This window comes from Mus caroli, unplaced genomic scaffold (genome assembly GCF_900094665.2).
Source record: "Mus caroli unplaced genomic scaffold, CAROLI_EIJ_v1.1 scaffold_10244_1, whole genome shotgun sequence".
NCBI lineage: Eukaryota > Metazoa > Chordata > Mammalia > Rodentia > Muridae > Mus > Mus caroli.
Window position 1 is genome coordinate 1 of NW_018390304.1, and position 14,000 is coordinate 14,000.

The 14,000-nt window shown below is 39.2% G+C and overlaps 1 protein-coding gene across 1 annotated transcript; it reads left to right on the forward strand.

The window, feature by feature from the left end:
• Nucleotides 1-205: 205 nt before the first annotated feature.
• Nucleotides 206-12,695, forward strand: LOC110288585 (zinc finger protein 431-like). Its single transcript, XM_029473864.1, has 5 exons — nucleotides 206-319; nucleotides 8,899-9,025; nucleotides 9,217-9,277; nucleotides 10,614-12,328; nucleotides 12,625-12,695. The coding sequence occupies exons 1-5, from the start codon at nucleotides 206-208 to the stop codon at nucleotides 12,693-12,695; spliced, it is 2,088 nt and encodes a 695-aa protein (XP_029329724.1).
• Nucleotides 12,696-14,000: the final 1,305 nt, after the last annotated feature.

Sequence of the window (14,000 nt, forward strand, 5' to 3'; positions counted from 1 at the left end):
GGATTCTTCTCAACAGCTCTCTTTATTTCTGGAACCCCTCCATGCTGCTCGGGAACTCTGGAAAACCCCCGGGAGGACTCCTATCTCCACCCCTCCACTGGGGAGAGCTACTTGTCCTCCTGGGATTTGTCAGTCTGTCGGCCCCTTTGATATGTAACACCCCCTTGGGAGGGGTTGGCGCCAGATTCGGGCTGGCACCTGCGCAATGGCGTTGTTTGCAATGGCGTTATTTAAGGCGCCGGTGTACCGGAGGTCGGCGCCATCTTTGGGCATGTGGCTGCCTACATTTTTCCTGCAGTTTAGGACTAGCAGGCTGAATGTTAGAGCCCTGCGGTTCCTGCTGAGATAGTACAAAGGCTATTTACTTAATCCTTTGTGGTTTGAGGAAGAGGTGCTAAGTGCCAGAAACTACAGTTTCTGGCCCCAGAGGATCACAGAAGGCAGGTCAGATACAGTAGCATAGTTAACTTAGACTTAGATAAGTAAACTTTTTATTATATAGCAATCCTAAATATCTCCCAAGACAAAGTCTTATCTCCGAATCTTGTTTTTACTCTCCATGGACACTCTTCCCCCTCCACTGCTTCAAGAAGAACCCCCTGCTGGGGCTGGCCTCAGCAAAGGACCCTGTGCCTTAAAGATGAGCAGGTGCTCTGGGAGAGTGGAAGATTCTACTAAAGATTCTATCTACCCCTAGGGTGAGGTGGAAGGACAGAGCTGGGAAGGCCTATGGTAGCTGAGTCTTTTAATCTCTACTCCTCCAGTAGGGGAGCTGCTACTGTCCTGTGGAAATACTAGCAATCAGGAGGAGCGCAAGTGGGAGGTAGCTTGCAGGTTCTTTCCATATTCTTCTCTGATGTTCATCAGAGAGCTGTAAGTGAGACCACAAACCATGCCATCATGATTGTGGCAGCCACAAGGAAGAACAGGTTGGCTAAGCAATCAGAGTCCAATCTGATTGGACTATGATGGACTGTGAACCAGACTGTGGTTCTTTTGGTACATGTGGTGACATGAGCAGAGGGCCTTGGCCTCTGAGTCTGCCTGAGTGTGGATTCCCTGGGGAGGAGGAGGCTCTGCAACTCTGGCCATAGGAAGCTCTGTTGCTTATAATATCACTGCCCAGTGTGCACACACAAGCATTACTTTTGGTGTACAGTGGGAAGACAGATTTTAGAAACCAAAGATCTGGTTTCTAGAAGCTCTGAACCTTGCACTGCACATTCAGTTTTGTGTGATAAATTTTACAATTCGTTTTGAAACTGGTAGAAAGGAGGTGATGGGGATCATCCTTCAGCAATGTTTGATTAAAATCCTTTTACCTTTCCATCACCAGCAGCCACAATGAATGTTGTGATTCAGGGAAATTCAATTCCAGGGTACAAAAGGAGTTTCTGAAATACAGAGGTTTTTTTCAGGTATGCGTGGTGGTGTGCAGGTAGGTAGGGAGATCCCACATCATGTGGCATAATACATGTGTAAGGAAACAGACATTAAATTATTCCTCAACATTGTTTTGTGCATGGGCTCAGTGTGGCTGGGTTTGGGTGAGATCACAAGGAGGCATGGGGAGCTGCACAGACAGAGCCCACCTCTCTGATCACCATACAGAGAGCTTTAGAGCCTGGGGCCTCTCTGTTTGGAAGGGAGATCAATAGTAGCTGGAGGGTAGGAAAATAAAAGTTTAGCAGTCACACACCTTTAAATCCAAGCAATGAATGTAAAGTTAGTTTCAGAAGGAAGCACCTGTGTTTGAAAGTGATGTCTAAAGAATCAGGGAAAAGTTTAACAGAACAGGATCTGCCCAAGTCTCTAGAGAAGACAGAGGGAAGAGAAGCAACATAGAGGAAGCAGTGCAGAGGGAGAGAGGAGGAAGCAGGTTTACAGAGACAGGTTACAGAGAACAAGCTAGACACAGGTGAAGATAAAACAAGCCAGAGGATGAGGAGGAGCCAGAAGATTAAAACAGAATGCTAGTCTAGTTTTCGGCCAATTGGAGCAATTCAGTCAGAAGTGAGAGAAGTCAGTTTGAATCATTTGATGTGGAGAGGAGTTTAGAGCCAGAACAGCTGAGCTGACCAGCCAGCCAGAGTTCAGAAAGAAAAAGAAAGGGTGAGTTTATTCATCAGTAAGTCTCAGATAAGATTGCACAGAGGCTAGAAGCTTCCAGGACTAGCACAGGTTAGCAGATGGAGAAGTAAGTCTTTGAGATGACAATTAAAACATACTCTTATACTCCTGTGTGATGGTCACCGTCTACACAAACAGAAGGAGAACCGTGTCTGTCCCAGTCATGCTGTCCCCGTCTTCACTGATTGGCTTCTTTGTTCATTACTGCTTTCCTCCTTCTTGGCATTTTCACTTAAGCAATATTGAATTAATGCTATAATAGAAGATAGAGTCTTCTCTCATACAATACATCCTGACCACTGTTTCCCTCCCTCCACTCCTCCCAGCTGTTTCCCGCCTTTCCCATCCTCCTCCCCCCTAGATCACCCCACTCAGCTTCCTTTTCAGAGAGCAGCAGACCTCCAAGAGAGGACAGCCAAACAGGACAAAACAAGATAGAAACAAACAAGGTGAAGCCTTCATATTGAGGCCAGACAAGGCAACACCAATAAGAGGAAAGGGGTCTCAGGATCAAGCAAAAGAATCAGAGCTACACCTGCTCCCACTGTTAGGAGTCCCACGAACACACCAAGCTGACAGCCATAACATATCAGCAGAGGACCTGGCACAGACCTATGCCAGCCAATGCTTGCCATTTAAGTCTCTGTAGGGTTCCTGGAAATCCAGACAGTGTTAGTCATGGACCCCCTTCATGTCCTGGGCCTCAGGTGAAACCAAGTGTTGGCTGGCCACTCAAACAAGCTTGTTGCCACCATGCCCCAGCACATCTTGCAGGAAGGACCAATTGTAGGTAGAGGGTTTTTGTGGCTTGCTTGGTGTCCAGGTTTCTCTCTCTGTAGCCTATAGAGCACCTTCTCTCCTACCAGAGACTAGAACATAGGCTGAAGCTTGACCTCTACATTCCGTGAGCTGTGTGGAATTTGTCCTCAGTGATGGGGCCCTGCTGCCAGTTTTCAGAGAGCCAAATTTTGTCCTAGCATCAGCATGACTTGTTTAAGATCTCCAAGGGACCTCCTTGGCCAACAGCTCAACCAAATGTAACTCACCCCCAGCATTGAAGCCCTGGCTGGCCTCAAAGATGGTCAGTTCAGGTTCCATAATCTCCATTCCTAGGAGTCTTTATCAGGGTCACCCTCATCGATTCCACGAAGCTGCCATTACACTGGGTTTCTACACTAATCCCCAAATACCCCCTAATTCCAGCTGTTTCTTCCTACACTGTACTCTTCCCGTCCTACCCCACAACCCCAACTGATCCCTCCCACTCCTGTTCCCATCAAACCCCAGTCTGCTCACAGAAACTATTCTGTTTCCCCTCTCGAGGGAGATCCATGCTTCCCCCCTATAGCCCTTCTCTTTACCTAATCTCTGTAGTTTTGTGGAATTATTTTTTTTACCTAATAGATAATAGTTTGATTATTATTTACCTAATAGATAATATCCACGTATAAGTGAATGCATACCATATCTGTCATTCTGGGTCTCGGTTATGTCACTAAGATGGTGAAATTTTCTTTAAGTCTTCCTTTGCCACTTGAGATTCTTCAGTTCAGAATTCCCTGTTTAGATCTATACCCCATTTTTAGTTGGATTTTTTTGCTTTGGAACATCTAGTTCCTGGAGGTCTTTATATATTTTGCATATTAGGCTTCTATACAATGTGGATTTGGTAAAAAAAAAAATATAATAAAATAAAAAAATCAATCTTTTTCTATTCCTTAAGCTGCCTCTTTGTTCAATTAACTGACATTTTGCCACTTCCAATCCATTTCTGGCAAAGAGGAGAAACAGGGTGCACAGGATAAGTGCTGGCCTATAATTTCTTTGATATTATTATTTTTGTAATATTGTAGTTTAAAAGCCTTATAGGTCTGTCTTTCTGTCTCCTTCTATCAATGGTGCCATCTATGGTGTGTGATTTTATTCATTATAATCTAATTATATTATTGTTTCCCTGGGAAATGATAGACCTTCACCTGATTTTGTCTTCTGAACATTTAATATATCATGTTATAGTAAAACTTGAGTTTTTGTTAGTTTGGGGACTTTGTGTGGAAAAACAGTTTTAGTTTCCTCTTCATGATCCTAAAGGCTTGCCTTTACTCATTTCTTGGCAAATCTGTGCTTTCCAGTTCTTACAGTCATCAATGTTTGGGTTTTTGCTACTGACGTGATTGATAAGGTTAACACATTGAATTTGTTTTTGTTTTGTTTTTTAAGTTTCTCATAGAATATTGTCTGTGTGTCCTAAGTAGCTTTAGTTGTCAGCATTTTAGAGCCTACAGTCATCTGAGTTAGGCTCACTTGAGGGCATGCCCTCATCTAAATGACTGGATGCTGTGTCAGTGAGAAATTGTGTTGAATAATGATTGATGTGGGAAGGCTCTTCAATTGAGGGTGGCAGGATCCCTAAGGAAGTGTGCCTGGGCTGGATAAGAAATCTAGCTGAGCATGAGACAGTCCAAGCAAGAGGGAAAGCCAGGAAACCATGTTTGTCCATGGTGCTTGACTTCATTTTTGAAGCTTGAGTTTCAGTCCTAAGCTCCCAGAATGATGGACTATGATCTGACAGGACCAAATGAGCGAACCTGTTCATTACCTGAGATAATGTTTTTGGGTAGAGAATTCAATCACAGCAGCAGCAGAATAGCAAGCTAGAACAAGAAGAAAATCATAGGCAAAAAAAAAAAAAAAAAAAAAAAAAAAAGACTATTTTTGCTGCTGGACACAACCTAAAAATGTTCTTGTTTGGGGGAATGTGGAAAATATCACTTGAGATGTCAAATGGCATAGAAAGCTGTACTCAGAGCTTAATCAGCTTTTCTTGTAGTACCTGGAAGATCTGAGTATTGCCAGTAATGCAGACAGAAGTTCGGGCCATTGAATTTGTTTTTGTTTTGTTTTTTAAGTTTCTCATAGAATATTGTCTGTGTGTCCTAAGTAGCTTTAGTTGTCAGCATTTTAGAGCCTACAGTCACCTGAGTTAGGCTCACTTGAGGGCATGCCCTCATCTAAATGACTGGATGCTGTGTCAGTGAGAAATTGTGTTGAAAAATTTAGCTAGAAGTCAATTGTGTAGTATTTTGATCCAAAAATCTTTCTTATTCTGTCCATGCCCTCAGAAATTAAGGCCAACAGAATTAAAAAATAATGGGCTGAATTTTTAGATGGACTATTGAGTCTGTTGGATGAGTACTACAAATACTGAGACAGGCCTGAATTTTCCAAGAGATTATCACCTTTAAAGAGAAGGTCCTTGCTCAGGATTGGAAGCCTAAAAAGGTACCCTAGGGGAAACACTCCCTCCTGCTAAGCCTTCCATGAATGTAAAGGGGAGTAGGCAAAGAGATTCCTAGTCCCTGGAAGGGACTTCATATATAACCTGCTACAATTGTGGTCTAAGGGTGGCAGAGTCCATCCCAATTTAGAATCCAATTTTGGCAAGATCTTCCAAATTCTGGAAACAAGAAAGATGTAAAATTGAAGGTCATGGATTTTTCCTCTGTGGTTTCAGTTCAGCACTGTTCCAGCCATCTGTGTTTGCTTTGGTCCAATCTTCCCTCACTATGTATAGATTCCTCTCTATTGGAATGAGAAGGGGTATTCTGTGCCATTGTTTTTGGAAAGATAAAACTTGGTTTCTGATCTTACAAGATGTGGCAATCAAGAGATTGTCTTGAGTGTCAGAAGAGACTTCTAACATTTGAACAGTGTATGAGCTTTTGCAGATTCCTGCAGCTCTTGCAGACTCCTGCAGCTATTGCAGATCATTGAAGTTAGACTAAATGCATTCTTATCCTAGGATGACCAGTAGCCTATAGTGAGCAGGGTCAGGATGTAGTTGATTGAGTTAAAAAGCTCCCAGATAGGATAATGTCTTTAAACTCTTGTCACTTCTCTGTGGCTATCTTTGGGGAGCTTATAGAAGCATTTGTAGGTGGAGCCTTTCTAGATTCCTCATTGGGCATGGGAAGGAATGGGGCATGCTGTCATGCCTTTACCATTATAAAATCTGCTGGGAGCCCTGGCCAGGAATGGGCTTGAAATGGGACACAGTGTTGGATGTGGTTGTAAAGGCTGATGTTTCCAGATGTAGTTTTAAAGACTGATGGTCTCTGACCTTCTAGCTTTCTAACTATACTGAATGCTTTCTGATAACTTCTAAAAGACTCTTAAAACTTTCTTGGTTAAAAAATTTTGGCTTCTTCTCTCTTTTAACTCTGCTTTATTAAACATTATAACTCTCTGCTTTATTTAACTCTTTATACTAAATAAACACTAGGGAAATTTAACTCTTTCTAACTGTTTAGTGCTTCATTAAGCACTAAAAAGTTAACTCTTTATTACCTGTCCCTTAGTAGATGCTAATATTGGGCTGTTAGCAGCACATGCTGTTTAGCAGCAGGGAATTAAGTAAAAGGATTTGTTGCTTGTGGTTTCTCTGGTGAGTTAGCAGAAGCCTCACTGGCTAAGCTGGTTAAGCTCTTTGTGAACCAGATAGGAAGGGAAGAAAAATGATTAGGATGCTCTATACAGGCAAATATGCATAGACAGATACGTATTCAAACATTCATACACCTACACTCTGGCTGGACCCGACCATCTATCACAACTCCACAAGTATTCATGCATGCTTACATATATACACATATACCTATACACGTACATATAGAAGAACAGACATACACATTTGGATGGATGGATGGATGGATGGATGGATGGATGGATGGATGGATGGATGGATGGGGCAAAGCTCCCCAAGCCAAACCATTCAACCAATATCTTCATTTCTTTTCTCCGATCTTTTTATACCTTCTTAGACAAAAAGTTCTTTAGAAAATTACCTCAGAGATAAAATGTTACATAAAATGGGAATTACAGAAGGATGTTGATATTAAGTTCAAAGCATTGTTTCATTATAATATGCTCGTCATAAGTTCAAAGCAACACTTTTTTACATGGCCTTGCCATGTGCATCATAGTGCACACCAGTGGCTTTATTCTTGTTCCTAAATGTTTTCCTTGAACATGAAATTGTCCCAAGTCTATTTCTCTTTTTAATGTAAATGTGGAAGCTCATTGGATTCCTTATTATGCAACTTTTACTTACTATTATGAAGAGCGAGCACAATCTATTCTTGATTCTAACTTTATTACATCTTTCTATCAACTAAGACCATTTCTAAAATCTTTCTTCCTAAAATTATTTAAATCAAATCAGGAATTCTATAGACTCATTATATATTTGTCTATATAGCATTATTACAAGATACTGCATCTTCTTAGGCCTGCAGAAATCTATTCAACATGGTGGGTCAATACCTAGTGAGTGTTATATATTTAATGGTAACAACAGGAAAAACATATTGATAACAGGGATCTTTCCTCAAATGTAATCTCCTTGGCCTTACCTAAAGAAGAAAATCTATGGCGGAACCATCTCAGGAAGATCACCTGCTAGTTTTCAGTTTCTCCTAGATGGCTCTTAGCAAGACTCTTTCTCTAAACTGCATAAGATGCAGTAGAAGCAGTTGCTTTTCAATGTTAAGCTATTTTGTGAGCCTGGTGGTTTTATATTTTTAATTTTGTTGTTTTTGGTTTTGTTGTTTTTGAAGACAAAGTTTCTCTGTGTAGGTAGTTATGTAGAACATGCAGGCCTCAAACTTAAAAGCTCCTCCTCACTCTGACTCCAGCATGCTGGGATTAAATGTAGCTCAACATGCTTGGCTTTTTGTTTGTTTGCTTGTTTTTATATTATTGGCTGATAGACATGAAATACAAATTTTGGTACATGTCAGGCATATGCTGTTGTATTGATCTTTATCCATGTGAATTTTGAAATCTGGCAGAATATTCTATTTCTCATGATGGCATATATTCATTAATACTGCCTGAACTTTCTGAGTCATTAAGTTGCAGGCACATAGCATTCTTCCTATCTGTTGTGTTTGTTTGATTTTTTTTATTAATATGAGTATTTTGCCTGTATGCATAAGTATGCACCTCATGTGTGCCTGGTCCTCATAGTAGTCAGAGGATGGCCTCAGACTTCCTGAACTTGGAGTAATGGGTAGTAGTTGTGAGCCTCCTTGTAAGTACTGGCAATTGAGCTCGATTATTTGCATGACCAGCAAGAGCTCTTCACTGATGAGCCATCTTTCCTGCCCTATGTTGCTGAGTTAGAATCAACATTTACATTGCTAATCTGTCCATTTGTAACTGTTTAAACATATATCCCCTTTTAGTAAGATCCTATTAATGTTACAGTTTTAACTGGGGCACTTCAAGATTTTGGAAGATGAATACAGAACTGGAATGAATGTATAATTCTTTGAGGGAACTTCAGTAAAAATGTCTGAGTTCTTTTTCACTTTCTTGTTTGATTGATTTTACAGGGGAGACAGGGTCTTGACATGTACCTCTGGCTTTCCTGGATAGACCAGGCTGGCATCCAACTCAATGAAATACACCTGCCTCTGCCTCCTGAATGCTAGGATTAAAGGCATCCCTCTACACTTCCTCCCCCCCCAACCCCCGTTAGTTGGCATTTCTCTTGCAAGGCTATATATCCTATTCAAAGAGTAAAGCAATGACAGAGGTGAACCTCATTATTGAGTTTACTTCTAAGATGATTTGGTAATTATATTAGCACCTCTGAGTTAAGAAATAAATGGAGCAGAATTATATGACTATATTGTCACTGAAATATACATTTACAGTGATGTCTGTATCATGGTTTCTGTTATACACATTTGTGGGATATTTTAGAGTGCTGTAACCTATGATGATGTAAATGTGAACTTCACTCGAGAAGAATGGGCTTTGCTGGATTCTTCACAGAAGAGCCTCTACAAAGATGTGATGCTGGAGACCTACAGGAACCTCACTGCTATAGGTAAGACACTGCATTTTCTTTCACTTTTTTCAAATAAGGAAACAACTGTTCCTTTGTTGTGATGCTCCTCTGTAATTTCAATTGAGAATGAGGAAGAATGAGGTGAATAAATCAGGCTCACTGAAGATCGTAAGTTAAAATTTCCCTAATTTCCAATAATAATTCATATCTCTTCTGGTACTATATTCTAGGCTACAATTGGGAAGGCCATAATATTGAAGAGCATTGTCAGAGTTCTAGAAGACATGCAAGGTAATTTTCACATGCAAGTTGGTATAATATGCCTTTGAGGAATTTTTAATGTGTCCTGTATGTTTTATAGGAAAACAACAGTAAATAAAAAGCACTTCTTTAAGTATATTGATGATTATTAAATTCTCAAAAATCCATGAACCTCAGTGTCAGGTGTCTGATTTGTGTTTGCAAGGCATTCCTTGGAGAGAAAAGACAAGGAAACAATGCCTCATCAGATATTACTACTTACTAGCCACATTGCAGCTACTCTGTAGACCTGACAACCTATTTAGACTCATACCACTCACATATTGCAGAAGATATATGCATTGAGTGGGTGCATATGTTCAAAACCTTCTAATAAGCAAATATTCCATAGTAAACCTGGTGTTGCTCATATACCTGTAGTAACATTGCTAAGGTTAGTGAAAGTGGCAGTTTATGAGAGTCAAAAATGTTGTTGAGGAGAAACCTTAATCCCTATACCACATGTTGTTGATGAACAAAGAGTCAAACTGTGTTACTGCAATGTGTAAATCTTTCATTTATTCTTCTTTTAGTAGGCATATCATGTGTCACAATGGATACAAGCCATGTGAGCATAGGGATATTGAAAGAAGCAATGTACCCCTCTCTCTCCCAGAACAATTAGAAGATACTCCCCATTTGAGTAGACTTTCTCAGTGTGATACAAGTTTATAATTAGTTAGTTTTCCAAGTAACTAATTATATCCACTATTCATTGGGAATATATCCACAAACTAACACTGCAAAAAATTCCTTTGAGTACTAGGAATGTGGTAATTTTTCTCTGTTTGACAAGTTTCCATTGGAAATTCTATATGCAAATGTAGTATACTTTGCACTATAGGAAAATATGAATGTACTCAGTGTGATAAAACTCTGAGTTCTTCCTGTTCTCTTCAAATATATGAAAAACCTCATAGAGAAAAAGGACACTACAGATGTGAGCCATGTAATAAAGAGACTTACCATTACAGGTATCTTTAAAGGAGCAAAGCCACCCATAATGAAGGGGAAACCAGGATTGTAAACAAAGTGATAAAGCCTTAAGATCTGATTCCTCTTTACAACTAGACTGAATTGTAAAATTAATTCCTACAGATAAAAAGATTTATCAGTACAATGAATGTGGTAAAGCTTTGACAAGTTCCAATTATCTTTGCAGGCATGAAAGAAGTCATACTGGAGAGAAACCCTATAAAGGTATTCAATATGGTGAATCCTTTGTACATCACAGTAGTCTCCAAATGCATAAAAGAACACGCACTAGAGAGAAACCCTACAAATGTAATCAATGTGATAAAGCCTTTTCACAACACAGTTTTCTTAGAACCCATAAAAGAACACATACTGGAGAGAAGTCCTATGAATGTGATCAATGTGGTAAAGCCTATTCTCGACACAGTTATCTCCAAATACATAAAAGAACACATACTGGAGAGAAACCTTATGAATGTAAGCAGTGTAGTAAAGCTTTTGCATGCCATGGTCAGCTTCGAAGGCATGAAAGAATTCATACTGGAGAGAAACCTTACAAATGTAATCAATGTAATAAAGCCTTTTCACGACACAGTCATCTTCAAATACATAAAAGAACACATACTGGAGAGAAACCCTATGAATGTCATCAATGTGGTAAAGCCTTTTTATGTTCCAGTCATCTCAAAATACATAAAAGAACACATACTGGAGAGAAACCTTATGAATGTAATCACTGTGGTAAAGCCTTTACGTATCGTGGTGGACTTCAAAGTCATGAAAGAACACATACTGGAGTTAAGCCCTATGAATGTAATCAATGTGGTAAAGCCTTTGCATCTAACAGTAGTCTTCACTACCATAAAAGAACACATACTGGAGAGAGACCCTATGAATGTAATCAATGTGGTAATACCTTTTCACAACCATGTATTCTCAAAATCCATAAAAGAACACACACTGGACAGAAACCCTATAAATGCAATCAATGTGGTAAAGCCTTTGCATGTCATAGTAGTCTTCAAAGTCATGAAAGAACACATACTAGAGAGAAACTTTATGAATGTAAGCAATGTGGTAAAGCCTTTACATATCATGGTGGACTTAAAAGTCATGAAAAGACACATACTGGAGAAAAGCCCTATGAATGTAATCAATGTGGTAAAGCCTTTGCATGTCAAAGTAGTCTTCAAAACCATAAAAGAAAACATACTGGAGAGAAACCCTATGAATGTCATCAATGTGGTAAAGCCTTTGCATATCATAATTATCTTCGAATACATAAAAGAACACATACTGGAGAGAAACCCTATGAATGTCATCAATGTGGTAAAGCCTTTTCATGTCAAAGTAGTCTTCAAAATCATAAAAGAATACATACTGGAGAGAAACCTTATGAATGTAATCAATGTGGTAAAGCCTTTGCATATCATAATTATCTTCAAATACATAAAAGAAAACATACTGGAGAGAAACCCTATGAATGTCATCAATGTGGTAAAGCCTTTGCATGTCACAATGGTCTTCAAAACCATAAAAGAACACATACTGGAGAGAGACCCTATGAATGTAATCAATGTGGTAAATCCTATTCAAATCCACGTAATCTCAGAATACATAAAAGAACACATACTGGAGAGAGACCTTATGAATGTAACCAATGTGGTAAAGCTTTTGCATATCATGGTTATCTTCAAATCCATAAAAGAACACATACTGGGGAGAAACCCTATGAATGTAATCAATGTGGTAAAGCCTTTGCATACCACAGCAATCTTCAAAACCATAAAAGAACACATACTGGAGAAAAGCCCTATGAATGTAATCAATGTGGTAAAGCCTTTGCCTGTCACAATAGTCTTCAAAACCATAAAAGAACGCATACTGGTGAGAAACCCTATGAATGTGATCAATGTGGTAAAGCCTTTGCATATCATAATTATCTTCAAATACATAAAAGAAAACATACTGGAGAGAAACCCTATAAATGTAATCAATGTAGTAAAGCTTTTACATGTCATAGTAGTCTTCAAAAACATAAAAGAATGCATACTGGAGAGAAACCCTATGAATGTAGTCAATGTGGTAAAGCCTTTTCACAACCACATAATCTCCGAATACATAAAAGAAAACATACTGGAGAGAAACCTTAGAAATATAATGAATGTGATAAAGCCTTTTCACAATACCAGAGTTTCCAAGCACATGAAAGAACACATACCAGAGAGAAACCTTATGAATGTAATCAATGTGGTAAATCCCTTTCATGTTCAACTTCAAAGGCAGGAAATAATTCATACTGAAGAGAGACCTTACAAAAGTAATCAATGTAAATCCTTTGCATTTCATGATTTTCTCCAAAGATATAAAAGAACACATACCGGAGGGAAAACCCTATGAATGTAATCCATGTGGTAAAGTCAGTAGTCTCTGAGTTCATAGATGAATATACACTGGAGAGAAACCCTATGAATGTCATCATTGGGGTAAAGCCTTTTCATAACCAAGTAACCTCCAAATATATAAAAGAACACATATGGAGAGGAAACATATGTATGTAACCAATGTGGCAAAGCCTTTGCAAGTCACAGTGATCTTCAAAGGTGGTGGTTTGAATATGCTTGGCCAATGGGAAAGTGGCACTGTTAGGAAATATGACCTTATTTGAGGAATTGTGTTACTGTAGGGATGGGCTTTTTGGCTCTTCCAGCACTGGACACTGCCATGCTTCCCTCCTTGATAATAATGGACTGAACCTTTGAATCCGTAAGGCATCCCCAATTAAATGTTGTCTTTTGTAAGAGTTGCCTTGGTTGTGGTGTCTTTTCATAGCAATAAAACCCCAATTCAGACTAAAAGCATGACAGAAATCACACTGGAGAGAAGCCCTATGAATGTATTGAATATGATGAAACCTTTGCACATTTCTGTAGTCCTCATTATAATGAAAAAAACCCTATGAGTGGAAGCAATGTTGTTAAGCCTTTGCCCTTCACATTTATCTCCAAATACCAAAAAGAATACATACTGGAGAGAAACTTTATGAATGTACTCAATAAGGTAAAGCCTTTGTGTTATAAGGTCTACTTGATCCAACATACCTCAAAATGCCAGATGAAAAGTATGCAAATGAAAAGTATTTTATTATAATCAAGCCTTTAGGATTAAAGGGTTAAAGCTACGGATCTATATCAGGTCTCAGAGGTTTTAAGATTGAATATCAAAAACATCTATGAAAAGTTATACTTGAATTTTTCAACAAATCAGGATTTAGAAATAGGAGCTTTCCTTTTGTGGTTGAACTGTCAACTGATACAGAATGTAGGTTTAGGTTTAAACTAGGGTTGGCTAAGTTTAAGGGTTAGAGTTACTATACAGGGTTGGGGGCAGGGAAGGGTTAGGATTACAGGGTTAGGTTAGGATTAGAGAGGTTGTAGTAGAGGGTTAGATTATGGTTGGGGTTAAGGGTTAGGATAGGGTTAGGGGTTGGGGGGTAGGGTTAGGGTTGTTAGGATCAGGCTTACAGTTGGGAGAGTTAAGGGGGTTAGAGTTAAGGGTTAGGGTTAGGGGTTAGGGTTAAGAGTTAGGATAGTGTTAGGGTTACTTTATGGTTAGGGGTTAGAGTAAAAGGGTTAGGTTTTGGTTAGTGTTGTTAGGGTTAAGGATTAGATAAGGGTTAGGGTTGTTAGGGTTAAGGATTAGGTTAAGGGTTAGGGTTAGGGTTAATAGTTGGGTTAAG

Excerpts from the sequence above, each read along its gene's own strand:
- LOC110288585 (XM_029473864.1), top strand. The coding sequence starts at position 206 with ATGGCGTTGTTTGCAATGGCGTTATTTAAGGCGCCGGTGTACCGGAGG. Across the intron at positions 9,026-9,216 it reads CAGGAACCTCACTGCTATAG|GCTACAATTGGGAAGGCCAT; the intron begins GTAAGACACTGC and ends ACTATATTCTAG. Across the intron at positions 9,278-10,613 it reads AGTTCTAGAAGACATGCAAG|AACCCATAAAAGAACACATA; the intron begins GTAATTTTCACA and ends CAGTTTTCTTAG.